The sequence below is a fragment of the Oryx dammah genome, unplaced genomic scaffold (assembly GCF_014754425.2).
Source record: "Oryx dammah isolate SB20612 unplaced genomic scaffold, SCBI_Odam_1.1 HiC_scaffold_13, whole genome shotgun sequence".
NCBI lineage: Eukaryota > Metazoa > Chordata > Mammalia > Artiodactyla > Bovidae > Oryx > Oryx dammah.
The window spans coordinates 50,577,405-50,603,811 of NW_024070197.1; the positions used below are offsets into that span (position 1 = coordinate 50,577,405).

At 57.8% G+C, this 26,407-nt stretch overlaps 3 protein-coding genes across 6 annotated transcripts in view; 2 read left to right on the forward strand and 1 right to left on the reverse strand.

Moving 5' to 3' along the window:
• The first annotated feature begins 140 nt into the window (after positions 1-140).
• On the forward strand, positions 141-3,088 carry APRT (adenine phosphoribosyltransferase). The gene is made up of 5 exons (XM_040253705.1): positions 141-627; positions 734-840; positions 2,145-2,278; positions 2,532-2,610; positions 2,713-3,088. Exons 1-5 carry the CDS (start codon positions 548-550, stop codon positions 2,853-2,855), a joined length of 543 nt encoding a protein of 180 aa, XP_040109639.1. The 5' UTR covers positions 141-547; the 3' UTR covers positions 2,856-3,088.
• Positions 3,089-3,245: 157 nt separating this feature from the next.
• On the reverse strand, positions 3,246-8,467 carry CDT1 (chromatin licensing and DNA replication factor 1). Its single transcript, XM_040253693.1, has 10 exons — positions 7,212-8,467; positions 6,617-6,742; positions 6,387-6,538; positions 5,732-5,929; positions 5,495-5,640; positions 5,236-5,336; positions 4,696-4,884; positions 4,301-4,441; positions 4,017-4,218; positions 3,246-3,796 (listed from the first exon to the last, which is right to left on the reverse strand). The coding sequence occupies exons 1-10, from the start codon at positions 7,440-7,442 to the stop codon at positions 3,633-3,635; spliced, it is 1,650 nt and encodes a 549-aa protein (XP_040109627.1). The 5' UTR covers positions 7,443-8,467; the 3' UTR covers positions 3,246-3,632.
• An 11,205-nt stretch (positions 8,468-19,672) lies between these two features.
• PIEZO1 (piezo type mechanosensitive ion channel component 1) overlaps positions 19,673-26,407 on the forward strand; it is a 57,353-nt gene continuing 50,618 nt past the window's right edge. For all 4 annotated transcript variants that reach the window (XM_040253671.1, XM_040253669.1, XM_040253670.1 and 1 more), the window contains exon 1: positions 19,673-20,058. In XM_040253671.1, the coding sequence (XP_040109605.1) occupies positions 19,995-20,058 (64 nt within the window). In that variant the 5' untranslated portion in view covers positions 19,673-19,994. The remainder of the gene's footprint in view (positions 20,059-26,407) is intronic.

A 26,407-nucleotide genomic window follows, 5' to 3' on the forward strand; every position in this document is an offset into this window, starting at 1 on the left:
GGCACCGGGGGCTGGTGGGGATGGGGGTCCTGGGGGAAAGGCCCCCTCGTATGGTGCTGCCAGAGCTCAGCCAAGACTCACTGGGAGGGAAGGACAGTGGGCAAGGCCTGTCGGTGCGTGCCGCCCAAGGCCTGGGGTCCCGGCCACAGCTGTGCCGAAGACCTGCGGGCACTCTCGGCTCGGCCGAAATCGGGCGAGTATTTCCCCGAAACTCTGGTTGGGCCTGCGTAGACGCTGTACTCCATCAACCCAGACTCACATCTGGGCCCTGCGCGAACGTCCTCGAGGCGCGGACGCCTGTGTTCGGGGCACCAGAAACAAGCGAGCGTCTTAAAACCGACCGTACTCAAGACTCGATGAAATACGGTACCTCCTACGGGAGGAGCTGGCCCCGCTCCTTGGGGCTCCGCCCCCGCCCCCCTCCCGCGCCGAAGCGGAGAGGCTAAGCCTGGCGTCCGGCCCCGCCCCCTGGGCTCCGCTCCCACTCCGCGCAGGCGCGGAGCCGCTGAGCCGGGCCCTCGTGCCCGCGACACGCGCGGAAGTGGTGATGGCGGATTCTGAGCTGCAGCTGGTGGCGCGGCGCATCCGCAGTTTCCCCGACTTCCCCATCCCGGGTGTGCTGTTCAGGTAACGGACGACGGGAGGGACTGACGGGGCCGCGCGGCCAGGGCTGTCGGGACGCGGCGGCCTCTGCGTGGGTCTGGCAGTCACCAGGCCTGTCCTCGCGTGCCAGGGACATCTCGCCCGTCCTGAAGGACCCCACCTCCTTCCGCGCCTCCATCAGCCTCCTGGCGAATCACCTGAAAAAGGCCCACGGCGGCAGGATCGACTACATCGCGGGCAAGTGGAGCGGCGGGCGTCCGCTGGGTCCCCGGACCCTCCCCGAGGCTGCGCGTGTCCGCCACGAGGCCGCGGTGTCGAGGGTCCTTTACCCTGGGCAGGGCAGGCTTGGGGAGGGCGGCCGCATTCTGCTTAGGGGAGGGCTTTGGGGGGGGGGGGGAGGGGGGACCTACCGGACGCCCCCAGTGAAGTTGTAAGAACAGACTCGTTGCCCTACCCTCACTTAACAATCCAAAGTGGGGCAATAGGCCCCTTCAGCCTGGGCGGCTTCTTCGGTGGCTGCCGGCGGCGCGCTGAGGACTGGCACCCCAGTTTCCTGCCCCAGCCCTGGACAGATGGGGCTCCCAGGCTGACTTTCCCCAGGGCCAAACATGCTTGCTTGTTCTATTGCTGCCTATAGAGCTCCTGCCCTGTGCCAGGCCTTGTACCCAGTGGAGGGTTTTAGGAAAACCCAGGAGATCCGAGGGAGAAGGCAATGGCAACCCATGGGTGGAGGAGCCTGGTAGGCTGCAGTCCATGAGGTTGGGAAGAGTCGGACACGACTGAGCAACTTCACTTTCACTTTCACTCTTTGGAGAAGGAAATGGCAACCCACTCCAGTGTTCTTGCCTGGAGAACCCCAGGGACGGGGGAGCCTAGTGGGCTGCCGTCTGTGGGGTCGCAGAGTCGGACACGACTGAAGCGCCTTAGCAGCAGCAGCTGCAGATCCGAGAAGGCCCTGTCAGGTCACGTGTCTCGAGAGCCCCATCTCTGACCCTCTCTTCCTGCTGGTCCTTGAAAATGGGAGGGGCTCTGGCTAGCAGAGGTGGAGTCTCCTCCAGAAGCCTTCCTCCCTAGTCAAAACTCCCAGGTGAGGAGGAGACCCTGAGCTCCTCCAGAAGGGCTCAGTCCATCCCTGAGGTGGCCGGTGCAGTCACAGCCTCTCCTTCTGGACTTGAAGTTCCCAGGACAGATGCTGAGCCATCTGCAAAGGGCATTTCAGGTACCACCAGCCAGTGGTGAGCAGCTGAACTTCGGAGAGAGGTCAGGTGGCTTACCCCAGGCCACATGGCTATTTCCACGTCTGTGTGGAGTGGCCCCTGCCTAGCCCCTGACCTCTTGCTCTCCAGCACACAGGAGTCCTGGGATGATAGGAGAGTCTGTCAGCATCCCCAGAGTGCCCGGGTGGTGTTGGCCTATCACCTGGAGCCCATGAGGCCATGTGTCCTGTGTCATGGTTACGTGTCACTGTCCAGCCCTAACTGCGGGGACCCAATGCTGCTGTAGCACACGGCCTCCCCCAACACCCCAGGTCTCGCCGACAGGCCTAGACTCACGCGGTTTCCTGTTTGGTCCGTCCCTGGCCCAGGAGCTGGGCTTGGGCTGCATTCTCATCCGCAAGCGAGGGAAGCTGCCGGGCCCCACCGTGTGCACCTCGTATGCATTGGAATACGGGAAGGTGAGAAGGCCAGGGGGGTGCCTCTGTGGACCGTGCATTCCCAGAAGGAAAGCCATGGACTCCAGTGGAGCCACCGTGGTTGGAGTGGACATGGGAGCTGAGAGGCTGAGGAGCTGGGCCAGGTTGACACAGCCAGGAGATATAGGGTGGGTTAGAACTGGGCCTAGGAGGTGGCCCTTGTTAGTTCCCCAGCTCTGTGTACCAAGGCCGTTTTTTGGGGACACTTGTAGGTCATGTCTACTTTTCTTTGCAGGCTGAACTGGAGATCCAAAGAGATGCCCTGGAACCAGGGCAGAAGGTGGTGGTTGTGGACGATCTGCTCGCCACTGGTGGTGAGGGTCTTTCCCCAGCAGAGTGGGCCTGGTGCGGGGTGGGAACAGGCTTCAGCTCGTTTCCTAGGGGCTGTCTCCATGGTCCCTTTCTTCCCCCACCAGGAACCATGTGTGCAGCCTGTAAGTTGCTGGGCCAGCTGCAGGCTGAGGTGCTGGAGTGTGTAAGCCTGGTGGAGCTGACCTCACTAAAGGGCAGGGAGAAGCTGGGGGCTGTGCCCTTCTTCTCCCTCCTGCAGTACGAGTGACCCCAGCCCCAAGCCACCTGGAAGAAGAGAGGACCAGCATGGGCAGATGCAGGAACCCCCAGTGGCCACTAAGGGGCACTGGCTGCCCACCTGGACTTGCTCTGTGTATGTGTCTGAAGGACTTTCTTCAGGGTGGGGCTGCCCCTGAGGCCCTGCTGAGGCTCTGGAAGCCCCATGGCCTGGAGCTGCTGGCAGGTTGATAATGGAATGAGAATAAACAACTTTCTAGAGCAGTCTCCTTCCCACTGACAGGGTGAAAGGGCCCACTAGGCAGGCCGGGCACTTTCTGATGTTAGCGTTTGGTGGTTCTCAAGCCCCGTGAGCTGTCTGCACACACAGGGGCACCCCAACTTGCCTTCCCCTGTTGCTGTAACTCATCACACAAACATGCTGACTTCCAACAACTTTATCTGACAGTCTAGAGACCAAATACAAGATCCAGGGAGTGGGTGGGCACGGCTGCTTCCTCCTGGAGCCTCCAGGGAGACTCAATCTCAGATTCTCCATTGGCCTGCCTCTGTGGGGAACATGTGTGATACCGGGTCCTCCAGGAGCCCCCATGGGCCCCAGAGAGGGTAACTGGCTGTCATGCTACCCTCCCTCACCCCCCCTTTTCCCTGCATCCTGTATACAAGGCAGGGGGCCTCCACCAGAGACCCTCTAGCTCAGCAGCCCGAGCCCAGGCCAGCCTGGCCCTCATGAGACTCAGGACAGGGAGAGCAAAGTGCATCATTTTCTGAAAGGGAGTAAGACACACCCAGCACATGTCCACCGGGCTCACAGTGTCTCCTCTGCACGGGCCAGGCGGGCCAGCTGCTCCATGACACCTGCCAGGTCAGCGGTCTTGTCCAGCTTGACGTAGGTGTCCGTGCGGATGCGGTGGAGGCTGAGCCAGTCAGGCAGCAGCTCAGAGAGGAGCTGCAGGTGCTTCTCCATCTCCCCTGCAGAGAGGGGAGTGTAAGGCTGGGCACCAGGACCTTGTCGAACCTCCCATAACAAGACAGGAAAAGATGCCACCGTGACCTCGCAGCCTCGCCCAGCAGCTCGCACTCCCACGGAGACCCCACCATGGGCTGCCCTGCCTTGAGAGAACAGGCAAGTCCCGTGGGGCCTCAGGAGGTGACCCCAAGGGTACGGTGCCCACCCTCACTCCGCACTCACCGGGGCTCATGGCTGCTCGGTAGCTGCCCACCATCCTGGCACAGGCCACCTCCATGGTGAGCGCCGGCTTGCGCTCTGACACAAACACGCCACGCAGCACCCGAGCCAGCTCGGGCAGCCGCTCGAGCCGCTGCAGCCGCTGCTCCTGCTCCGGGCGCCGTGTCATCTGTGCCAGCTGCTTCTGCGCCTCTTTGGCCCGGATCTGTGGTGGGCATCAGTGCTCAGGGGCCTGTCTCTCTCTTACACACACACACACACACACCATGGAGACGATGAACACTCACTCGCTCCAGCAGGGCCTGGGACACCCCCTTCAGGGCAGAAGGTGGGGCAGCAGGTGGAGTGGCTGGCTGTGCCAGGCTGGGGGACCTGGGGCTGCTAGGCTCGGCTGTGCGCTGGGCCAGGTCACTCAGGGCCTTCTCCATCTAGGACAGGTAAGAAGGGAGAGGTCAGGGGAAGCCTCCCCCGTCCAGCTGCAGGGGAGCCCCTAGGAGCCCTGTATCCAGCCCAGGTTCATTCAGCACATCCAGGGCCCATGCTTGCCTGCCCAGGACAGTGCCTGCTGGTGGGTGGTACTCCACGGTGGGAAGGGCATGTCCACCCATGCTGAGGCCCGTGGCCAAAGGGGGAGCCTATCAGACACCAACATGGGGGTCAGGCCATTCCACCCCAGCCTTACCCTGGGTGACATCAGGCTACGGGCACGGGCCAGGACTTCCTGGGCGGTGGTCAGCTTCTCCACAGTGGGCGGCTGGGGCAGCTCGGCAGGCTCAATGTCAGGCACCCCATCCACATTGAAGCGGGGGTGCCAGCGTGTCAGCTGGTCCTCTGGCACTTCCATGGGGGGGTTCAGGGAGGCCAGGAAGGCCTATGTGAGAAGGAGGGCACCCGGTGACCCTGGGTACACCCAGGGTCAGATGTCCAGCTGAGCAATGGGCAAGTTACTTCACCTCTGAGCCACAGAGGCTCAGCTGGACTGGGGGCAAAGTAAAGAGCACCCAGAATCATCTATGGGACTCTTCCCAAGCCTCTGGGGACCAAAGGCTGCAATCCTCAGTTCCCAGTTTGCCCAGCCCTACAGCCACCCATGTGTAGAAGACGGCCAAGGAGAGCAGTTAGAACTCTAGGATTCAGCCTTGGGAGGAGCCCATTTCCTGTGGATCTGATGGGACCGCAACAGCAGGGACAACTAAGCACTGAAGCTGGGGCACCTGCTCACCCTGTGATGCTCCCGGACTCGGGCCACCAGGTTCTGGCTGAAGACCTGGCGCCGCTGCAGCAGGCGTGACGCCGTGAGCTGGGGGGCTGCACTGCCAGCCTCTGCAGGAAGAGTCAGGGCCTGAGCCCCGGGGCCAGGCCTACCCACTCACCCAGCCCACACCTGTGGATCTCAGATGAGGCCCAGTGCCTGCCACCTCACACCCATGGCTCAAACTGGGCAGCGTCTGAGGCAGGAACCCAAAGCCTGGTACACTCACGCTGGTCCAGCAGCGGCTCAATGGTGAGCTGGTAATCGGACCTTTTGATGCCATCCCTGAAAGTGGGGATGAAGCGCTCCTGGCGGAAGTGGTAGGAGCTGGGGTACACGGTTTTGATCTGGCCTACGTTGCGCTCCTCAAAGCGTCTGTGGGAAGAGGGTGCAGGGGTCAGAAAGCCAGGGCAAGAGGGCATACAGACTTCAAGAGCAGGACGAGGCCCTGGCCCACCCCGCTCACTTGTGCATCATGTCCTGGACGCCCTGCTTGACTTTAGCGAAGGTTACGGTCTCGGAGCGGTTGTAGAGCATGCCCACGATGGTGTCCATGCTGCGGAACATCTCGGCCAGCACCTGGTACTTGTAGGGCAGCACAAGGCCCGGGGGCCCCGGCTGGGCCAAGGCATGGAAGCGCTGGTAGGCTGGCATCTGCTCTCCACTGCCAGGAAGGGAGCAGGGTTGTGAGAAGCACCAGACCCACCCCCTCCAGCACTCAACGGTGGGCAGAGTGGCGGGGGAGATCCCAGAGCTGCCCCAGGATACACTATACTCCAGTTTACAAAGCCCCAACATGCCTCCCCGGCACGACGAAGGGACAGAGACAAAAGCATGGCTTCAAACCCAGCTGTCACCCAGAGAGGTCCGCGACCACCTCCAGCCCTGGCTTCCTTGCCTCTAAGAGGCATATGATAACCACGTGACCTGGGGGTGGGAGACAGACATGCAGCCGGGCAAAAGGTACCCAGTAACTGGCCCCTCTCCCAGACAGAGGTTGAGACCTGTGGACTATGCTGACCCCCTTGGAAGGAGCAATCCTTACACCCAGCTCAGCCCAGCTTCATCAGGCCTCCCATCAGCTTACCCTTTCCTGGGGTGCCTAGCCACCCAGGACTCACCATGGCCCCTCCAGGCGTCCTTCATCCTCTGGAGCGCTGGGTTCCCCAGCATCCTTCTGTGCACTTGCTTTCAGCTCCTGGACCCGTGCCCCCAGCTCCTGTGCCCGCTGCAGGCACGACTTGACCTCAGATAGGGTGACCTTTGAAGGGACCTGTGGATACAGGGTGCATCAGTCTGCCTGTCACCCCACTCCAGTCCACCTACCCTGCCCTCGGTCCAGCCTCCTCACCTTGTTCTCCTGGGCTGCCAGGCAGGGTCGCCCACCAGCTGAGCGGGCAGCCTTCTTTGTCTCCTTGCTCTGCGGAGAAGGGTGCTCTGCGGAGACAGGGGCAGCCGGGGAACTGGGGCCAGAGACCTACGGGAAGGACCCCAAAGGTGATGAAACCACAAGACCCTGGGGTGCACCGTCTCCCAGAAAGCATCTCTCCAGTCCCCTCGGTTGACCAGGAGACGCCCACTCCCAGCCAGGTCGAGTCATCCAGGCCCGACCCTCGCCCAGTCTTGCAGACGAGCCTGGTGTTAACCAGCCCGCTGGCCCTCTTCCAACATCGGTCAGACCCGGCATCCCCGCCGTCTCGGACGTCCTCGGGAAGGGAGGACCCCGCATACTAGGTGCACGTGACCTGGCCCAGCCCCTCACTGGGGTGGATCTAGGTTCACCCCGGGCTTCCAGGCCCCCTGTCGGTGCCCTCCTCCAGGGCAGGTCTCTCCAGCAGCCCCGCCTCCTCCCCGCCCGGCACCAAACCCCTCTCCACGGGTTCCCTCCCATCTGTCCGTCACCCCCGCCTCGGTTTCCCCCTCCCCTCCGCGCCCCGCGCTCTCACCGCGTCAGCCGGCAGCCTCAGCCTCTTGCGCGCGGGCGGCACACGCTCGTCGCGCGTGGGCTCGGCAGGCGGGCGGGCGCGCTTGCGGCTGCTGCCAGGACCCGGAGCCGCGGCGCAAGGCGCGGACTTGGCGGGGCTCGGGGTGCGCCACGCCGGCTTGGCGCGCGGCAGCGTGGCGCTGACCCCGGGACGGCGGCGCGCAAAGAAGTCGGTGAGGCGGCGCTGCGCCATGGCGGGAGCGGCGGGATCAGAAGCAGCAGGAGCACTGCGGCGGGCCGGCGGGCGGAAGTGGAGCCGCGCTTCCCGCGGATTTTCGCGCCGCACCCTGGCTCCGCCCCCGCCATGGGCGGGACCATCGGCACCGCGGCCGGGGGAGTTGGCGCGAAATGGACGCTCCCGGGCGCATGCACGCTGGTCCTCTCGCGCCGCTCTCGCTCGGGCTGCGCCTGCCGCGCATGCGCCACTCGGAGGGCCTGGGGGTCATTGGCTGTCCCCTTGCTATCTTCCAGGCCTTGGCGGGGTTTGCGCTGGGCGGGGCAGATACGAGTGGGCGACAAGCCAGTGCTGTCCTGGCAAAGAGGGAAATGGTACGCTGCTTCCAGCGGAAATTTAAGCTAATACGGTGCAGTAAAGCTGGCGTCAGGCTGCTCGGACCTGGAGGGCGCTGTGCACGTGGGAAGCGCATCCCGGGCCTGGCCTGAGGCTCGGTGTGTGGACCCGGACGCTGAGGCAGCGGGGGTGCGCCTCTCGGATCGAAACCACTGAACTGCACACTTCTTTAAGGGTGAACGTGATTATCGAGCTATCTGGCAGATTCCTTGTCTGTGGGATTCCCATCATAGAAGAATGCAGTTAGCCCGGTCCTGAAGTCTGACCGCAGCTCTGGAAGGAAACTAACAAGGGTTGTCTTGGGAGGGGGTGAAAACTGAGACTAGACTGGCGTTTTACTTTGCCATCTTTGCCGAGTTTTGTGTAGAGTGTGAATTGTGCCTTTAGAAAAGTTAAAGGAACAGAAACATCTGTCAGGCTGCTGCTTGCAAAATGACAAGAGTGAGAAAGTTGGGAGCCGCCGAGACAGGTGGATATAGAAGCATCGTTTCCCATATGTCATAAAGGGTGTCCGCAACTAGGTCCATAGTTTGTTAACAGACAGGAGCAAGCTATTCGTGGGCGGAGGCTATAAGGCTACATTTTGCTACAGTTTTGTTTGGTGTGTGTACTCGAGTCACCCAATAAAATTTTTAAAATGTACTTTATTGAAATATAGTTGCTTTACAGTGTTAATGTCTGCTGTATAGCACGGTGATATTTTACACACACACACACACACACATATATATATATATACACCCTGGAGAGTAGGCATTTGGGGGTCAATATGCCAGCAAATTTGGAAAACTCAGCAGTGGCCCCAGGACTGGAAAAGGTCAGTTTCCATTCCAATCCCAAAGAAAGGCAATGCCAAAGAATGCTCAAACTACCACACAATTGCACTCATCTCACATGCTAGTAAAGTAATGCTCAAAATTCTCCAAGCCAGGCTTCAGCAATATGTGAACCGTGAACTTCCTGATGTTCAAGCTGGTTTCAGAAAAGGCAGAGGAACCAGAGATCAAATTGCCAACATCCTCTGATTATGGAAAAAGCAAGAGTTCCAGAAAAACATCTATTTCTGCTTTATTGACTATGCCAAAGCCTTTGACTGTGTGGATCACAATCAACTGTGGAAAATTCTGAGAGAGATGGGAATACCAGACCACCTGACCTGCCTCTTGAGAAATCTGTATGCAGGTCAGGAAGCAACAGTTAGAACTGGACATGGAACAACAGACTGGTTCCAAATAGGAAAAGGAATACGTCAAGGCTGTATATTGTCACCCTGCTTATTTAACTTATATGCAGAGTACATCATGAGAAACACTGGACTGGAAGAAACACAAGCTGGAATCAAGATTTCCGGGAGAAATATCAATAACCTCAGATATGCAGATGACACCACCCTTATGGCAGAAAGTGAAGAGGAACTAAAAAGCCTCTTGATGAAAGTGAAAGAGGAGAGCGAAAAATTTGGCTTAAAGCTCAACATTCAGAAAATGAAGATCATGGCATCTGGTCCCATCACTTCATGGGAAATGACTGGGGAAACAGTGGAAACAGTGTCAGACTTTATTTTTTTGGGCTCCAAAATCACTGCAGATGGTGACTGCAGCCATGAAATTAAAAGACGCTTACTCCTTGGAAGAAAAGCTATGAGCAACCTAGATAGCATACTGAAAAGCAGACATTACTTTGCCTCTTTTGCTTAAAGTGCCTGGGTGGATTTCTATTTCTCCCAACCCATGGAGTCTTGGGGCTTCCCAGGTGGTGCAGTGGTAAAGAATCCACCTGCCAGTGCAGGAGACGCAGGTTCAGTCCCTGGGTTGGGAAGATCCCCTTCTGTGACAAGGTTCCACCTCACATGTCAGGTTAGTTTGTAGGTGTGGAATGCTCAGAGAGGACAGTCTGGCTGAAATGCTTGGACGGGAGAGAGACCAGATGGCAGAGGGGCCAGGGTCCTTGTCTGTGAATGTTTACTCTGCAGAAACTTGGAGATCTGGGACTGTGCTTTCAGTCATTTGATCAACCAGTGTTTACTGAGTGACCAAGGACCACAAGGAGAAGGGACTCAGGCATTGAATATTAATGACCAAAGTGTGTATGCTTACCACGTGCCGGGTCTAGTCCTGAGAGCTTTGTACATACTGCTACATCTGATGCACACAGCTACCTAGGACATAGATTCTACAGGTATGCCCATTTCATGGATATGAAGACTGAAATCAGAGAGGTTGAGCCACTTGTTTCAGGTCACAGACCCTGCAAGAGACCTGAGCTGAAATTCAAACTCATGCCCCCACTGCTGGCCAGCCCACCCATCTGAGGCGAGCCAGAGCCTGTGCCCACCCAGGTGACCCCCATCCCTGACTGGAGTGACTTATTTTGATCCCTCCACCAGCTCCTTGAGAGGCCTGTGGGCTTAATCTCTGTCAGCCAGGCCTGTTCTGGATCTACATACAGGAATATCACTAGTTGTGGGCTGACCTAAACTTTCAACCTGGAGGTTGGCCAGGGGGACTGTCGTGGTCTCCAGTTTGCTTTTCCTGTAGAATTCCTCAGCCCAGGGTTTGGTCTCATCAGGCCACAAGCTGAAGTTTACAGACTCGGGCAATCTGGTGCTGTCACTCCCTCCGCCACTGTGCCCTGGTCCCAGACAGCATCCCCAATGTGGGGCTGGATTTTCTTCATTTGCTTTGACCAAAACAGCTCATCACAGCAAATTGGATGTGGAGCAGCTGTAAGAATCCAGCCACCTCCTATTCAACCAGACTTTAAAGTGACTGACAAAAAGCAAAAGAATGCCACTCTTCCACTAACATTTTTTGTCCTGGGAAGTACAACTCATTTTCATTTTTTTTAAAGTGTGGGTCCATCACTGTTATTTTTAATGATTTAATACATAGGCTTTTAAAGCCTCTGTTTTAATTTTTAATATGGCAAATATTGATACCTATAACCCAGATCGACAGTAATTTTTAGGGGTGTACAGCTGGGGTCTGAATAGGGGAAGGATCTGCAGTCAAACAGCCCAAGTGGAATCTGGCTATGTGACTCCACACAGGTGGCTGCACCACCCGAGCCTCAGTCTTCTCATCTGTAGCAAGGGATGGTAATACTACTTGGCCCATGAGGATTAGTGTGGGTGAAGTGCTCAGCACAGTGCTCGGACCACAGCCAGTTCAAGCAGATGGGGCTTGCTATCATCACCATCACCACCATCACTTTAGCCACACTGCAAAATATGAAGAGTTGCAGTAGGTACCGAGTTTGGACCACAGCCATGTCTGACTTCCCTAGGATCCACCCAGCCCCACTGCTGCTCCTACCAGTCTTGCCACCTTAGTATTTGCCTCTCTGATCCCCAGTGCTGTATCTTGGCACCATTTACACGTCACAACAACTACCCAGGGTGTGCAGCCACTTACGGATTTTACAGTTTCAGAAAACAAAACTAGCTGGCCTCTGCTGAGGTGTGCTGTGTGCAGGCCCTGGTCCCCAGGACTGGAGTGCTTTATCTGTTTCACCCTACAAGTGCTATCCCATTTTGGGTGAAGAAACAGACTCTCCTGGCACACAGAGCCGGTGCACTGGGGAGCTGTGTCTGTATCCCTACCTCTGCCTCTCAGCCTGCTGCTCTTTCTTCTGCAGTCAGAGACTTGTGGTGGAATTCAGGCTTCTGGGGACTCCCAGGGACCTGGCCGAAAGCTTCCACTGGTAGCCACCAGGGTGCTTTTAGTGGTCTTGGCTTGTCACACGAGGTCCGTGGTCAAGAATGGAGGTGGTTTTTCACCTTCAGTGAAGACATTTGGATCTCAGCCAGGATCCATCTGCACTTCGCTCACTGTCCACCAGGCAACCTTGGGCTCCATAACAGGATGGGACAAAGTGGAAGCCACTGGTTCCAGGGTGAGTGACCCAGGAAGTCTCCCCTTCTCCCCTCCCCAGGCCTGAATCTCCTCATCCATACCAGGGAGACCTAAAGGGAACTTGGTGTCAGCAGGCTACTGTGAGAATCATGGGAAAGGGAACTGAGCCTGAGACTCTCACGTGATGATGACAGATACTGTCCCCAGCACTCTTAGTTTCAGAGCAGGTCGGGGTGGGGGGTGGGGCACTGTCTTGCTCCAATGTCAGTGTCTACTACAGTTCAGGTCCAAAAGAAATGTAGCTGGAGCCCCAAGTGTAGTTTAAATTTTTTAGTAGCTGCATTAAAAAAGTATAAAGGATAAGGTGACAGTTGTGAGATAAATTACCCATATTTCCAAGATGTTATTTCAACAAGTCCATATAAAATTTACTATTACCATCATCATCATCACGAAGTACTAAATCACTAGTACCAATCATATGAAGTGAAGCCTGTATTTCACACTGACAGCGCATCTCAATTTGGAGAATGCTAAATTATCATGGAAATACTCGATCTTTATTTTAAAATCATGAAACTGGAAGAGTGGAATCACGTGCCCAAGTTATTCTAAGTAGACTTAAAATTTTCCAATAAGGGCAAAAAGTGTTAAAACTAGCTAAAGGCAAATGCAAGAGCAGCCAGAGTCCCCCACTGCGCACCGGCCTGTGGAGCCAGGAGCAGGCAGGAGCGGTGTGGATTACCAGGGACCAGACACAAAGAAGAGACGGTACGAGGGCCCTGCGACGCAAGAAGAGGCGGCCAGAAGTGAGGGCCAATCCCGGGTGCAGCCCTCGAGTGGACGCGCACCACCCAGGGCAAGAGCGATGAGCCCCGGAGCTGCCAATCTCGCAGGCGCCGGACTAGCGGGGGCTAGGCTAGGGGCGGGGCCTGGTTGTCCGTCACGTGGCGTTGCCCACCCGGGCGGTGGGGAACCACGTGATGGGCGGGGCGAGCCCGCGGGGGCGTGGCAGAGTTCCTAGAGCTTCCGAGTTGCCGCCTGACAGAGTACCTCAGTCGCGGCGTCGGCCGCCAGGGGGCGCCGGGCTACCTGGTCACCACAGCCCCAGGGTCCTGTCATGCACCGGCTTGCCTGTGACACCCGAGTGCGGTCACCTGCTCCCCTCCCGGCGCACCGTTTGCCCACAGAGTGGCCCCACGTGGCGAGACGTCCTAAACCTGCATGAACAACCTGAGACAACAGACGTTCCTGAGACCGAGGGCTTGTCTCCGGAAGCCAGATCACCCCAGCGTCTGCCCAGCGAGGTTCCTTCCCTCCCCCGGAGGGTGGCGGTGGGCACCCCTCCTGAGTCCGCGGCCCGTGGACTACCCCCGAGGCGCTGTAAACGTCCCTCCTCTGACGCCTTGAGGGTCTGCCGCCCGTGAGCAGGGTGGTGTCCGGCCTCTGAGGGCTCAAGTCCGGCCAAGTGGAAGGTGAGCTGGTGCTGAGAACTGGGGCTGGAGTGAGGCCGCCGTCCGTCCAGCATTCGCCCAGCGCCAACTGTGCTCGGGGTACCAAGCCCTGGGGACCTCGGGGAGCCACCAGTGCAGAAACATACCTTGAACAAGTGTATAAAGGGGCCCCTGGGAGAGCTGGACCCAGCCGTGGTGGACTGGGTGCAGTGACACCCAGGGGGGCCGCCGCCGTGGGCTCTGACTGAGCTGGGGGCCCCCGGAGCTCAGGCAGTGAGGGCATGCGCTGGTGGGAGGGGGCAGGCTTGGCCTCAGAGGGCATCTGGTCTCTCCTGAGGGTAGTGGAAGCCACGTGCTGGCAGGATTTTCAGACACTGTCCTGGCTGGGCAGGAAGCCTGGGTGGACTGACACCAGGCAGGGGTTGCTGCAGGCACCTGGGCCAAGCCCCTGGCTTTGGATTAGAGGAGTGAGCAGGCCCGCGATCAGGCCACAGGCCGACTCTCCCACGGGATGCTGTGTGCCCTCAGTCGGGTGAGCACACTGCCCAGGAGGGCATCCTATGTGTCCGCAGGGCCAGCATGCAGGGTGCTGCCTCTAGGGCGGTGCTCTGGTGCAAGAACTGATTGGTCACCAGCACGGGGCGAAACTGGCACATCCAAGGACTGGATGAGGAGGGCCTGGCCCACGACTTTGGGAGTTGAAGGCAGGACGGACAGTGTGGCCAGGGCAAGTGTGATCACCAGCTCACAGAGAACGCAGAATACTGTGATCAAGTTTGAACTTTCTCCAAGGCTGGTGGGGAGAAAGCGGCAGGCAGATCCGTACGTGCAGAGGACGTTGTGGGGCTAGAGGCCTGGAGGAGGCTGCGGCAGCCTGGCTACTGAGATCGGACAGCGTGGGAAGGGAGGAGGGGTGAGCGTGACCCAGCAGGACTGCCAGCTGACCTGCTCACCTGGTGATGCCCACCTTGTAGACCTGCTCACCTGGTGATGCCCACCTTGTCCTGCCAGGCTCAGGTTGGAGTGCCTGGTTGCTGAGGCTGCCACGTCTTGGGCAGCATCTGCCTGCTGCTCTGCCCAGGGGTGGGGGGAGCTGCCCTGGCACACCCTGGTGGTCTGCCCTGAGTTCCTTCAGCATGTTGCTGGGGCAATGGGAGCTCAGAACACCACTGTCTCCCCAACAACCAGAGTGAAGAAGATGCAGAAGTGATGAGAGACACTGTCTTCTGCCTGTCATGCCTTACTCGCCTCAGCCTGAGTGGGACCTGAGGGGGCAGGGGTCCTCTGCTCAGAGAGGCCCTGGAGTCCTCAAAGCCAGCCCAAGCCTCTGCTGCATCTGGGACCTGGCAGAGGGGCGCAGGTCAGTTTGGATTGTCCTTGGGCCCGGCAACCCCTTCTCTGAGCTCAGTTTCTTCAGGTGCTAGAAACACTTGTGTTACTGATTTTTTTTTTTTAAGATTTATTTATTTATTCAGCTGTGCCAGGTCTTAGTTGTGACCTGTGGAATCTTTAGTTGGGACATGTGGGATCTAGTTCTCAGACCAGGGTTGAACACGGGCCTCCTGTTTTGGGAGCGTGGACTCAGCCACTGGACCACCAGGGAGTCCCCAGTTTTCTTTAGAACCATGGGTGCAACATTGACCCCAGGCCTCCAGGTGCTAATTGATGAAGGGGTGACAGGCCATCTCACTCTTGCCGCACAGTCACCTGCCTCCTCTGTTCCCTCACTCACCTGCTTTGCGCAAGTTTGGTGCTGGACATTTTTCACAGCATCCCTACCCTCATAAGCCCAAGAACTATCTGATGGTGGAAATGACCCCAGTTCACGGGGATGGTGGAAATGACCCCAGTTCATGTGGAGGGCTGTGCTTCAGCCTCGCCTCTGCTCCTGGCCGCCCTCTCTCCTTCGTCAGTGCCCTCTGCTGTCGGCATAGTCCCCCTCCACTGCCCTCCCAGGCAGAGCCGTGAGTCTCGGCCATGCCTGTCATCTCTGTGAGGCCCCTCAGCTTACTGTCCCTGTTGGCATGTCAGCCACTGGATGCTGGGCGCTGGCCCGGTTTGTTGCTGCAGCTGGGCAGTATCTGCCGCCTGGGGCTGGGCCATCAGCACCACCAGGCCATTCTGGCCCGGTCCCTCTGTCATCCTGTCCAGCTGGAGTCCTGTTTGGCTGCTGAGATGGGGGTAGGGAAACCACTAACCAACTTCTGAAAGTTGGCTTCACATGGAAAACTCAGTTACTCACCAGGCCACCTTTCCCACAGTGTGGGTTTAGTGCCCACGCCGTTCCTCGTGGTGGCTCGTCAAGAGCTTGCGGCCACAGGCCCCAGAGGCACGTTTCTGTGTTGTAGGCGCCGATTTCCAGCCTCTGGATTCAGCTGGCCCATGCGGTCAGCGGGCAGATTCCAGACCAACTGGGAGCATTGAGTGCAGAATCAAGCACCAGTGCTGACTCTGGTCCAGTCACGTCCTGATCAGGGACAGGGCCGAGGGCTAGGCCTTCGGGGAGCAGGGAAACAGGGTTTTGACGGTTCCAGGTGGGCAGGTGGATGGGAGGGGGCTCTGGGGGGACATGTCCTGAAGAAGGAGCCTGGCCTGGGATCCATTGACAGGAGCATGACCTGGACTTATTCTCTGCTGGATCGATTCCTGGTCTTGTTTCCAAGAAAAGGGGTCTGGGGAGACTCAGTGAGAATGTACTCGGGAAAATTAAAAAATAATCCCCAATCTCATCAAGTCTCTGGGCAGGAATCAGGAAAACAGCATCCAGAAGAAACAGACAACTTAGTAGCCTCAAGGGAGGCTTCTGGTGGAGGAAGTCTCAGTGTAGGCTACATGGAAACCTTAGCTACATGCAAATCCCCCACATTAATTGTTTAAAGTGGGAAAAATCCATAATACAAGGTGTATTATTTTAACCATTTTTAAGCATGCAGTTGAATGGCATTAAGTACATTCACACTGTTGTGTAATTACCACCACTACTTCCTGAACTTCCTCATCATCCCAAAAGGAAGGACCATACCTGTTAAGTAATAACTCCCCATTCCCTCCTCCCCTCAGCCCCAGGAACCTTTAATCTAGCTTCTGCTTTTATGAATTTGTCTATTTTAGATCTAAGTGGGACTGTGTAATACTTGTCCGTTTGTATCTGACTTCTTTCATTGAGCAGAATGTTCCCAGAGTTTATCCAGGTTGTAGTAGCAATAGGACTTTCCTTTTTATGGCCACATAATGTTTCATTGTGTGGAGGGATCACATTTGGTTTACTCATTCATCTGTTCATGAGTATCTGGGTTCTTTCAGAAATAATTTGTAAGTATAGAGACAGGTAAGGATAACTGTGATCTCCTTGGGAAAAAGTTAGGCCTGAATGATGAAAACCCCTCTGATGACGCTCCTGCCCTGGCCCTTCCTCTCTCCGTGGAGCACCTGACAGTTCCTGCTCTTCCATGACTAAAGTGCTATTTTTTAAATTTAATTTTTATTTTATGTTGGAGTGTAGTTGATTTACAGTGTTGTTAGTTTCAGGTATACAGTTGTCAGTTGTACATACATATACCCATTCTTTTCCTTGTTCTTTTCCCATATACGTTATTACAGAATTTTGAGTAGAGTTCCCTCTCCTATACACTCGGTCCCTGTTGTTTATCTGTTTTAGATACAGCAGTGTGTACATGTTAATCCCAAACTCCTCAAATTTATCCCCCCTATTATGTTTCCCCTTTGGTAACCAAGAGTTTGTTTTCAAAGTCTGTGAGTCTGTTTCTTCAAATAGTCTTTGTAAATAAGTTGTAACTTATTTAAATAAGTTCACTTGTATTTTTTAAGTGATACCATATGATATTTGTCTTAGTATGATAATCTCTAGGTCCATTCATGTTGCTGCAGATGGCATTATTTCCCTCTTTTTATGGCTGAGTAATATTCCACTGTATATATGGACCACATCTTTCTCCATTTCTCTGTTGATGGACACTTAGGCTGCTTCCATGTCTTGGCTATTGTGAATAGTGCTGCAGTGAACATTGGGGTGCCTGTATCTTTTTGAACTGTGGTTTTCTCTGGACATACGCCCAAGAGTGAGATAGCTAGATCATATGGTAGCTCTATTTTTTAGATTTTAAGGAACCTTAATACTGTTCTCCATAGTGGTTAAATTTCTGTTTTAATTAACAAATGTGGTAGGACCCCAAGCCATGGGGTGGTGGGGCAGAAATGGCTTTGGACTTGGAATCAGGAACCCTCAAGGCCTGTCCTGTCCTTTGGCAGCTGACGTTCCCCCCATCAGGCCCCTGTGTCCTCCTCTGCAAAGGATTAGAACTTGTGTTACTGAACAGCCAGGATTCCCCCCACCTGTTACTTGGCAAGTTGGCAGGTGGGGAAGTTCTTCTGCTGAGAATCTGTCCCCACTGCGCTCATATAGAATTTATTATGTGAATAGATGATACATGTGTGCATCAAAAAAAAAAAAAAAACCCAAAACACAAAAAGGCATTTCAGCGACCTTTGTTCCTCCTATCTGATAGCAACCCCGCAAGCTTGGTTAAGGCTTGTTTGCCTCCCAGAGAGTGGAGTATCTGCGGCAGGCTGGACGGAGGCTGCTGCTTTCCCCAGTTGTAACACAGTATCTTAGGGATTGTTCCATATTGATACACAGAGTGTTGCTTGGGTCTCTAACTGCTTTGAAGCCTCCACTGCAGGATACACTGTGATTTCTTTAAGGGCTCCTAACTTGGCCAGAACAGTTCGGTTTTTTCCAGTCTTGCTGCTCACAATTCTTGCAAGCATACCTTGTGCTCCTTTGCAGGGAGAGTTCTTGCTCTGTTCTGGAGCCAGACTGGAAGGTGGGAAGCGCTGTGAGCCAGATCCCTGAAGCCGTAGTGGGTCTGGGGGCTTGCTCGCCCAGGGCTCTCCTCCCCTTATCTTCATTTTCTGAGTCTTCCTGCTTCTCTCTTAGGCTTTGCTCTTGGGACAGAGTCTAGAACCTTGTACCCCAGGCCTTAGACGGACTCAGCTTAAGGAAGTGATTTTTAAGCTTTTTAGTTTTTGCATTTAAACCCTTTATGCAGACAAGACCCTGTGTCCCATGTCCCGAGAAGGGCCCTCAGCTGCCCCGGTCATGCCGAGGGCAGGCCAGGCAGAGGACAGGGCGTGGGGAGCCCTGACCCTGATGCTGAGTCTGTTCTGCCCATTTCTCTGGGTGAGCCCCGCTCCCTCTGCCTCCCTCTCTCAGCCCATACCCCAGGAAAGAAGGATGATGGAGGGTCACCTAAGGGGCTGATGGTGACCCCTCAAGCGGGTGTGTCACTTCACATCATTTTTACATGGCTTTGTCTGAAGTCTTCACAGTTTTGCAGCTGAGCCCCCACCCTATCTCATGGATGTCCCCTGAGGCTTGGAGAGGCGGGTGGCCTCCTGGGCAGAAGGCCTGCACCCAGGGGAGCCGCTGTGGGCTGTCCTGCAGTTTTCTCTGCTGATGCTGGCGCTGCTCAGAGATGCTGGCCACATCCTTGCCAAGGGAAAGGTCCGGTGGCCAGGTTCCAGCCATCTCTAGAGGCTGGGAATAGGTAGCATTTACAGGCAGTCCTGGGACTCTGTTAGCTCAGGCCCATGTCCCCAGACTCCTTTGGGTTCTGACCTGAGGAGGAACCCTGAGACTAAAGTCTCAAGGGGTCCAGAAAAAGTCCGGGGTCAGACATGACTCCAGGAAGGAGCAAGCAGAGAGGCAGGGAGAAACGCGATCAGCACTGAAATCCTAGGTTTCATGAAAGTCCACTGAAAGTTTCTGACTTGAAGAGTGGGAGTCTCTGGGCCTGTGCTGGAGCTGCAGCGCCAGCTTCCTCAGGTGTCCTTGGGCCCTGAGTCCTGCCACCTCCGCCCTTGCACACCGGGTGGCTCTATTATTTTCTCCTTTCCCAGCCCAACTCAAAGTGGAGAAGGCCAAACTGGGGTGCCCAAGTGAAGTGCCCAGTGCAGCCTGGATTCAGACCCTGGCCTGTTGACCCAAGGACAGTTCTCATTTCCTTCCTACGGCAGGGTCCCTGGTGGTGGTGGTGGTGGTGGTGGTGGTGGTGGTGGCAGGCGGAGGCGCCGGTGGAACCCTCCGAGCCACTCCACGGTCCCAGGGGGCGCTGCGGGCCGGGGAGCAAGGTTTCAGCTGCTCCTGCCACGCGGGGCGCACTTGGGAGTGGGGTGCTGTCCGAGAAGCCCAGGGCTAGGGCACTTTTACCGAGCGCTCTGGGCTGCGACGGCCGGGGAGGAAGCTGCCCCGCCCGCACCCACGGACTCCGAAAGGCCCCGCCAAGTCTGTTGAGGGTGGGGGGTCTTCTAGGGAAGTGCGCCGAGCGGGGTTCTCCGGCCCCCACTGGACACCCCGTACCGTGAGGGCCAGTGCCGGGCACGAGCCGCGTGGAGCCGCAGAGTGGGTGCCGGGGCGCGCCGGGCCGTCGGGGAGGCGCGGGGGCGGGCACGCCGGGAGGGCGGGGGCCGAGCTTATAAAGGCCCACGGGCTGGCCGAGGGAGGAGGGAGCCGCCGAGCCGCGTCCCGCCCTGCTCGGCCTCCGCGAGCCGCCGAGAGAGTCGCCAGCCGCGCGCGGCGCTCCGCCGCGGGGCAGGGCTGACACCGGAGCGAGCGCGGACCCCGGCCGTCGGCACCGGCGGGGCGCTGCGGACCCTGGCCCTGAGAGGGGAAGCAGGAGGAAGCGGAGGCGCTCGGGTCCCTGCTGACCAGCCGGGGTCCTGGCCGCGGCTCGCGGCACGTGCGGCGACCCGCCCTGTGCGCCATGCGCCGGCCGGGGCTCCCTCGCACTGCCCCTTAGCGCCGCGCCGGCCGAGCGACCCTGGCCCGCCCCCGGGGCCCCTCGGGCATGGAGCCGCACGTGCTCGGCGCCGTCCTATACTGGCTGCTGCTGCCCTTCGCGCTTCTGGCCGGTGAGTGGGGGCGTGCGCGGAGGGCTCTGGACTGGGACAGGGTCTGCGTCCCCGTTCCCGGCATTCCGGCCAGGCCACCCGGCGAGAATGGTCGGACAGAGGATGGTGCGCGGGCGGGCGCGGAGATTCCCCGGGACGCCCGGCCCTGGGCGCCCGCATTCCAGAAGCATGAGAGCGCCGGGCCCGCTGTTAAGGCCGGGGCCCCGAGCGCCAGGCTAGGAGGGTGGCGGCGGGGTGGCGGGCAGATGGCACCCCAGGCGCCCACGAAGGCCGGCGGCGAGCGCCCCCCGGAGAGGGCGGCGGATGCCTCGGCCCGCGGCGCTGGGGGTAGGGACACGGGGACAGGGGAGGAATGTCGGCCCCCCATGGGAGGGGCCGGGGCGTCGGTGAGTGGGGCACGAATCTCTTTCTCTCTTTCGTGTTAAAAAAAAAAAAAAGCGCAAACTTGCATCACGACTTCCTGACCAATCTGGGAGAAGGCGGGCTTCCTGCCTGGAGCTGTTTAATCTGGAGCCTCTGGAGCAGAACTAACGTCGTTGTGCCCTGGGCTCGGCCCCCCTCACTCTTCCCCTTCCCGTCCCCACCCCCGGCCGGACTAGGGCCTGCCCTACTCTGGAAAAAATAGTTCGGGTTCCTCCCTGCCTTCCTGGTGCCCTGGCTCCTCCGCTGGGCTCTAGAGCTGCGGGAGGGGCCGGGGGTGGCTCTGATCTGGGCTGGGGGAGAGGGTGCCCCCAGAAGACTCTGGTCTTGGTGCCAGAGCTGAGGTCCCCACCCTGGCATCAGTGTCCCCAGCTTGTGCTGTCATCTGTGCCCCTTCCAGAAAGCTCTAGCTGTGGTTCTTGTTGTTCAAGGCCCCTCCCCTATGCACCCCTCCTGGCCTCCGTGTGCCCAGGGCAGAGTGCCAGAGCCTCATTTCACCCTTCACACGCCAGCCCTTAGTCCCCAGCTCCCTCTTCTGGGGCTGCCTCTACTGGGTGTGAGCTGAAAAGTGGTCTGATTAATTCAGAGAAACAGGGAATGGTTTGCACTGTGAGTCTGCCTGTTGGGTGGAAATCCGTCAGACCATGGTGGGTGTTGGTGGTTTTACTCTGAAAGCCTTTGCAGAGCCTCTTAAATCTCTCCAGGTGGACTCTGCCCGCTTCTGTCATAGGTGGGCGTGGGCTCTAGTGGGCCAGGAATGTGGGGGCCCAGAACAGCCGGCATCAACTCCCACACAGACTGTGTTTTGATTTGTAGCAGAGAAAAGTGGTGAAACTTGGGGAAATTTTCAGGACAGGAATCAATGAAAACCATTGAGGTCAGGGAGGAGGGTCTGAGTCAGCCTTGTGTGGACAGAACAGCCCAGGATGTACTGGGAAGAGCGCAGGGTCAGCCGGCCTGTCTTTCTCCTCTAGCCTTGGGAAAACACATGTTAACAGGCCAGGAAAAGAGACCCAGCTGGAGGCTGGGCTCAGAAGCCAGTAACCTTCTCACTGCAGGCTCGCCTCTGACGGCCCGCAGCACACCTGCTGCCTCCTTAGCCTCCGAAGACACGAGGGGAATCAGGTTGGCCTGTGCCGGAGGGGCCTCCCTCCTGAAGGGCATGCCTCCCCCCACGGTGCAGTCTCCTTGTTCATGGTCAATAGACTTTTCTCTGATGAGCTGGATAGTAAATATTTTCACATCATCAACTCTCCTGATATTTTTTCCAGCCATTAAAAAATGTAAACACCACCTCTAGCTTGTGGGCTGCAGCAAAACAAGTGGTGGAGCCAGGCTCAGACTGAGAGCTGGAGTTTGTTGACCCCGAGAATTAATCTGTGTTCATCGGGCCCTTGGCTGCAACTCAAGTGGGTGATGGAGTTGGGGGGAGGGTAGGTCTCTAGTTTCTGGATGCGAGGTGGAGCTACTCAGGGTTCCCACCTGGGCTGTATTGGAGTCTCCTGGGAGCTTTTCACATCCTGATGACTAATTTTTTGTGTGCTTGGCTCAGTTTTCCTGTAAACCTGAAACTGTCCCCCAAAATAAAGCCTATTAATTAAGACCCGGATACCCAGGCCATACCCCACACGGATTCTGTGTCTGGGTGTAGGACTTGGACTTCCATGTTTTTTCTTGAGCTTCAGGGGAGGGTGATGTAGAGCTGGCCGAGAGCCCTGCCCAGTGACACCTGAGAGGTGGAGGCCGGACGCCAGCTCTCGGGGCCGAGTGGCTCCCGAGGGATCTTGCTGTGCTGCTGGCTGGAGGAGGGATGGTCGCCCTGCTGCCTTCTGAGCACCCTCGCTCTGTGACAAGCTTCGGTAGAAATGGTTAGTTCGGCAGTGTTTTCAAAGTGAGTGGTGGGTGCTGGATGGGCCATCTGAAGTTTGGGTTATCCTAGGGCACCCCTCGCCTCCCAAAATCCCACTTCCACTTCCTTAGTACGTCAGAGACTCCCCAGTCCCCCGTCCCAGGAAGGGTGACAGCTTTCATCATTTTACCTATTGTCCCTGCAGCCCTGAGGGGGTAAGGACCCAGAACCGAAAGCTTCTAGAGAGACATCAGGACAGAACACTTTGTGATTTCCCCGGGAACGGCCCCGCCTCTTGACCTAACGGGGCAGGGGCAGCCTGAAGGTCACACTGTAGCAGCGAGGCAGGTGGTGAGAAGGTGGGAACTGTATCACTGACCGGCAGACACGTGCAGGGCGGCAACATGGCTTCCTCCTGTGGGATGGGGCTCCGGCCTCTCAGGCACGCCCACCGCATGCCACGTCACCTGCCAGCCTGACTGTCACTGCTGTGTCACCGTTTAGAATGGGGACACTTCCTCCTCTACATAGGGTATTCACCATCACTGTCTCAGCACTGCTGTGAGGCAGGCAGGAAGGCAGTGGGAAGGCAGTCCTAGGACGGGGGCCCCTGTTAGGAATGTGGCCCTGAGAGTCCACCTCAGCTCCCGGGCTGCCAGGCTCTTGGAGCCAGCAGCAAGCCCAGGCTGTCCTATTCAGAGACCCCTCAGAGCTGGGGCTGGGTCTTGCTCTCCTCTGCCACCTTAGGGAGAAGACTCGGCCTTGGCAGCTCCTGCCCGCTCCCAGGACTGATTATGTTGCAGGACTCAGGTGTCTGGCTGATGGGCCCCAAGGAATCAGTGTGATCAGGGAGGGGCCGGGGTCAGCCCAGGAGCTGAGGACGGCCACCCCACCAGCATCTGTACCAGTAGGAAGGGTCCTGCAGAGGAAGTGCTGGTGGAGTGGTGGGGAACATCTTGGGTCCTGGCTGTGAGGCTGCTTCCTGGGCGGTGTCTCTCCTCTAACACTTTCAGTGCTCAGAGACGGAGAGGGAAAGGGGCCCTCTGCTCTGTGTGCAGCCGCAGGGGACTGCCTTCTGTGGCGGGGCCACCGCAAGGGTTGAGGATATCCCCTGGGCCTGCCCCTTATCTTTAGGGCCCAGTGTGAGCTGCCTCTTACAGGAAGCCACTCTTGACCACCCTGGTCCAATGAAGTATTGGTCTTTTCTGTGTTTTCTACTTTTAGAAATATATAGACTTAAAAAAAAAAAACACTTAGTCTTTTATTTGCCCAAGGCCAGCTGTTGCAGGCACTGAGGCCTCAGGACTTACAGAAGGGGTGAGGGGTGGGGTGAGCCATCCTGCCCCCTGGTGCTGCCTGCCCCACCTGCTTCCTGCAGGAGATGGGAGAATAGATAAAGTGTATGCTTGTACCACCAAGTATCTCCTCAGCTTTTTGTGTGTGTCAGTAGCTCAGTCGTGTCCGACTCTGCGACCGCATGGACTGTAGCCCGCCCAGCTCCTCTGTCCAAGGGATTCTCCAGGCAAGAGTGCTGGAGTGGGTTGCCATTTCCTTCTCCTAGACATTTTTTATGTAGACTTCTTCCTTCTGGTTACCAAAGCAGTTTTCCTTCCTCCTTGGGATACAGGCTCCAGGTGTTACAGAAGCAGGTGAGAAGGCTGCCCTGAGTGCTGCCAGGAGGTGGGTCGTGCCCTCTGTGTGATCTCCTCCCACTCTTGGCCTTTGAACCCCTCTGAGTTGAGCCTGCTCTCTGGATGAGGATCAGGGGGCTTGGGGGATGAGAACACAAGCGGGTTTTCCTTCCCAGGGCAAGTGAGTTGCGTACCTGTTGGCAGGTGTTACCTGTGGAAGAGCCCAGGATGGGCAGCCCCAGGGAGGCTAGGGGCTGGCTTTGCAGGATGAGCTCGAGGCAGTGCCAGCCTCTGCCTTGCTTTGACTTGCCAGGCTCTCACCCCTCTCTCTGGGCCTCAGTTTCCTCACCTGTAAATGAGACAATAAAAGCTTGAAGGCCAATGCCAGGTCTCTGATCTCTTGGCCTCTGGATAGGGCGGGGCAGCCCTCCCTTGCACAGTGCTGGTGGGGGCGAATGGATCCGCGACACACGGGGCTGCCCACTGGCCACAGGTGGTTTCCAGGGCAGGAGGTGTGTTGTCTAGGGCCAGCCCGGCTACCCGGCCTGACACCTGCCTGCCCAGATTCCTGTGCTCACGTGGAACCTGTTCCCAAGTTCATTCAAGCATCTTTTCACCAGGTCTCTTGAGATGGAGCTCCTGGCAGGCTCCTAGGCTCTGGTTCAGGGCCCGTGGTGGTGGGATGGGAGGAGCTGGACCTGCTCTCCTCTGTAACTGGGCCGAGGTTTCCTTGGGTGTAAAGGGAGGTGTGGATCCCCCCAGCTTCCGGCACCGTGGTCCTGTAAGGGCCTTTGCCGTGTTTGTTCACGCTGTGCTGAGTCCAGATGGGAGAGAAACATGGTGCCATCAGTGATGCCGTCCCCAGGGGTATCCCCTAGTAGATGCCATACAGCTTGAGGTCCAGGCTGGAGGGGGCTGGGGGGGCGCTGGCGGGGAACACCGGGCAAGACCAGTCTGCCGGAGGGAGAGAGGTTGTCCGCCACGCTGGACAAGGGGTAGAAAGGCCGATCCAAGGTGCCAGAGCAGTGCACCCAGGGTCAGGCCGTCTGTGGAAGGTGGTCAGTGAGTGGCCTGCAAATGGGGACTCCAGTCCCCTGGGTGACCAGTCGGAGGGTTGAGGTGGGGTGGAGAGGGAGGGGCAGCACCCAGTGGACAGTCAGGCAGGAGGGACTTGATCCCCGCCCATGTTTTGATCTGTATTAACTGTTCACTACAACAGTAATGTATGAATACTTGTTGCAAAATAGCCAAGAGTTAAATCAGATGAGAGCAAGTTTCTTCTCTCATCCTTTCTTCTCCCTTTAGTCCAAAGCAAGGCCCTGGTCGGTGGTGAGGGCCTGAGATTGCTGTGCCCCCACTCCTGAGGTTAGGTGGCTCTAGCGTTTGGAGCCATGGCAGTGCCCTGTGGCTGGGGTTCTGCGGGTGCCCGGGGTCACCAGCCTCTGCCCTGGGGAGGACGCTGCGAGGCTGAGGCTCGGCACTCGGGCAGCCCTGGAAAGCCACCAGCGTGCGATGGGCAGTGGTGGCCCAGACCAGCCGCCCCGGGCACCTCAGGCCAACGTGCGTGGCCTCCCCCTTCCGTGCACCGTCTCGGGCCTTTGCCGAGTGGGGCGGGTCGATTTTTCTGGTGTGTTTTAATCACATAATTATAGGGAGTATTTTTAGTTCCCTGTAACGGCCGGCTGTTTACCAGGCTCCGACCTGCGCTGTTTGTCTCCCAGAGTATATATAGTTGGGCCTCCTCTCCTTCCCTGGGGTCAGGCTAAAGCGGGACCGTGGCCACCTCAGCCGCCTCCTGTGGTTTCCTTTGCCAGTGAACAGGCGGCTGAACCGGGCCCTGTAGCTTCCGCAGAGCGGGAGGGGCCTGGGGGCTTCTGTCCTCCAGAGCAGATGGGGGTCTGTCCCGAGTCTGGAACCGCTGACCACGCGGTGGGCTGTGAGGGACGCGCCTCTTGGGCCCCATCCAGGCTCGGCTGTGACCGTGGTGGTGCCCAGGTGTGCAGGCGGCCCGTTCCCTGGCTCTCCCCACCTCCCCTGCCCTTCAGTGGCCTCTGGTGGATCCTCTGAGGGAAAACAAAAGAACAGAACTGCTATGTGCACAGATTCCTTGGGCCTGCATGAGCAGCCAGAGGCCTGTGATTGTGGCCAGGATCGCAGCCCAGTCTGGAGGGACCAACCGAGAGAGCACACGGCCTGGGCGCCCGGGCAGGGGCCTCGGAGCAGAAGTCTCACCAGCCTCAGGCCTGAGTCCCTGTCTCTCTCACCTCCTGGAGCCCCCAGGCCTGTGACCTGTGGGCTGGGCCCTATCACAACCCCTGCCTCCCCCTGGGGCCCAGGCTCCTGTTCTACCTCCATTCCTGCTCCCCCCATCCCTCCCCTCATTCACCCCCATCCCTCCCCCTCATTCACCCCCATCCCTCCCCTCATTCACCCCCATCCCTCCCCTCAT

Excerpts from the sequence above, each read along its gene's own strand:
- APRT (XM_040253705.1), top strand. The coding sequence starts at position 548 with ATGGCGGATTCTGAGCTGCAGCTGGTGGCGCGGCGCATCCGCAGTTTC. Across the intron at positions 628-733 it reads ATCCCGGGTGTGCTGTTCAG|GGACATCTCGCCCGTCCTGA; the intron begins GTAACGGACGAC and ends CTCGCGTGCCAG. Across the intron at positions 841-2,144 it reads CAGGATCGACTACATCGCGG|GCCTAGACTCACGCGGTTTC; the intron begins GCAAGTGGAGCG and ends TCTCGCCGACAG.
- CDT1 (XM_040253693.1), bottom strand. The coding sequence starts at position 7,442 with ATGGCGCAGCGCCGCCTCACCGACTTCTTTGCGCGCCGCCGTCCCGGG. Across the intron at positions 5,930-6,386 it reads GGACGCCTGGAGGGGCCATG|TGGAGAGCAGATGCCAGCCT; the intron begins GTGAGTCCTGGG and ends CCTTCCTGGCAG. Across the intron at positions 5,337-5,494 it reads TGAGCCGCTGCTGGACCAGC|AGGCTGGCAGTGCAGCCCCC; the intron begins GTGAGTGTACCA and ends CTCTTCCTGCAG.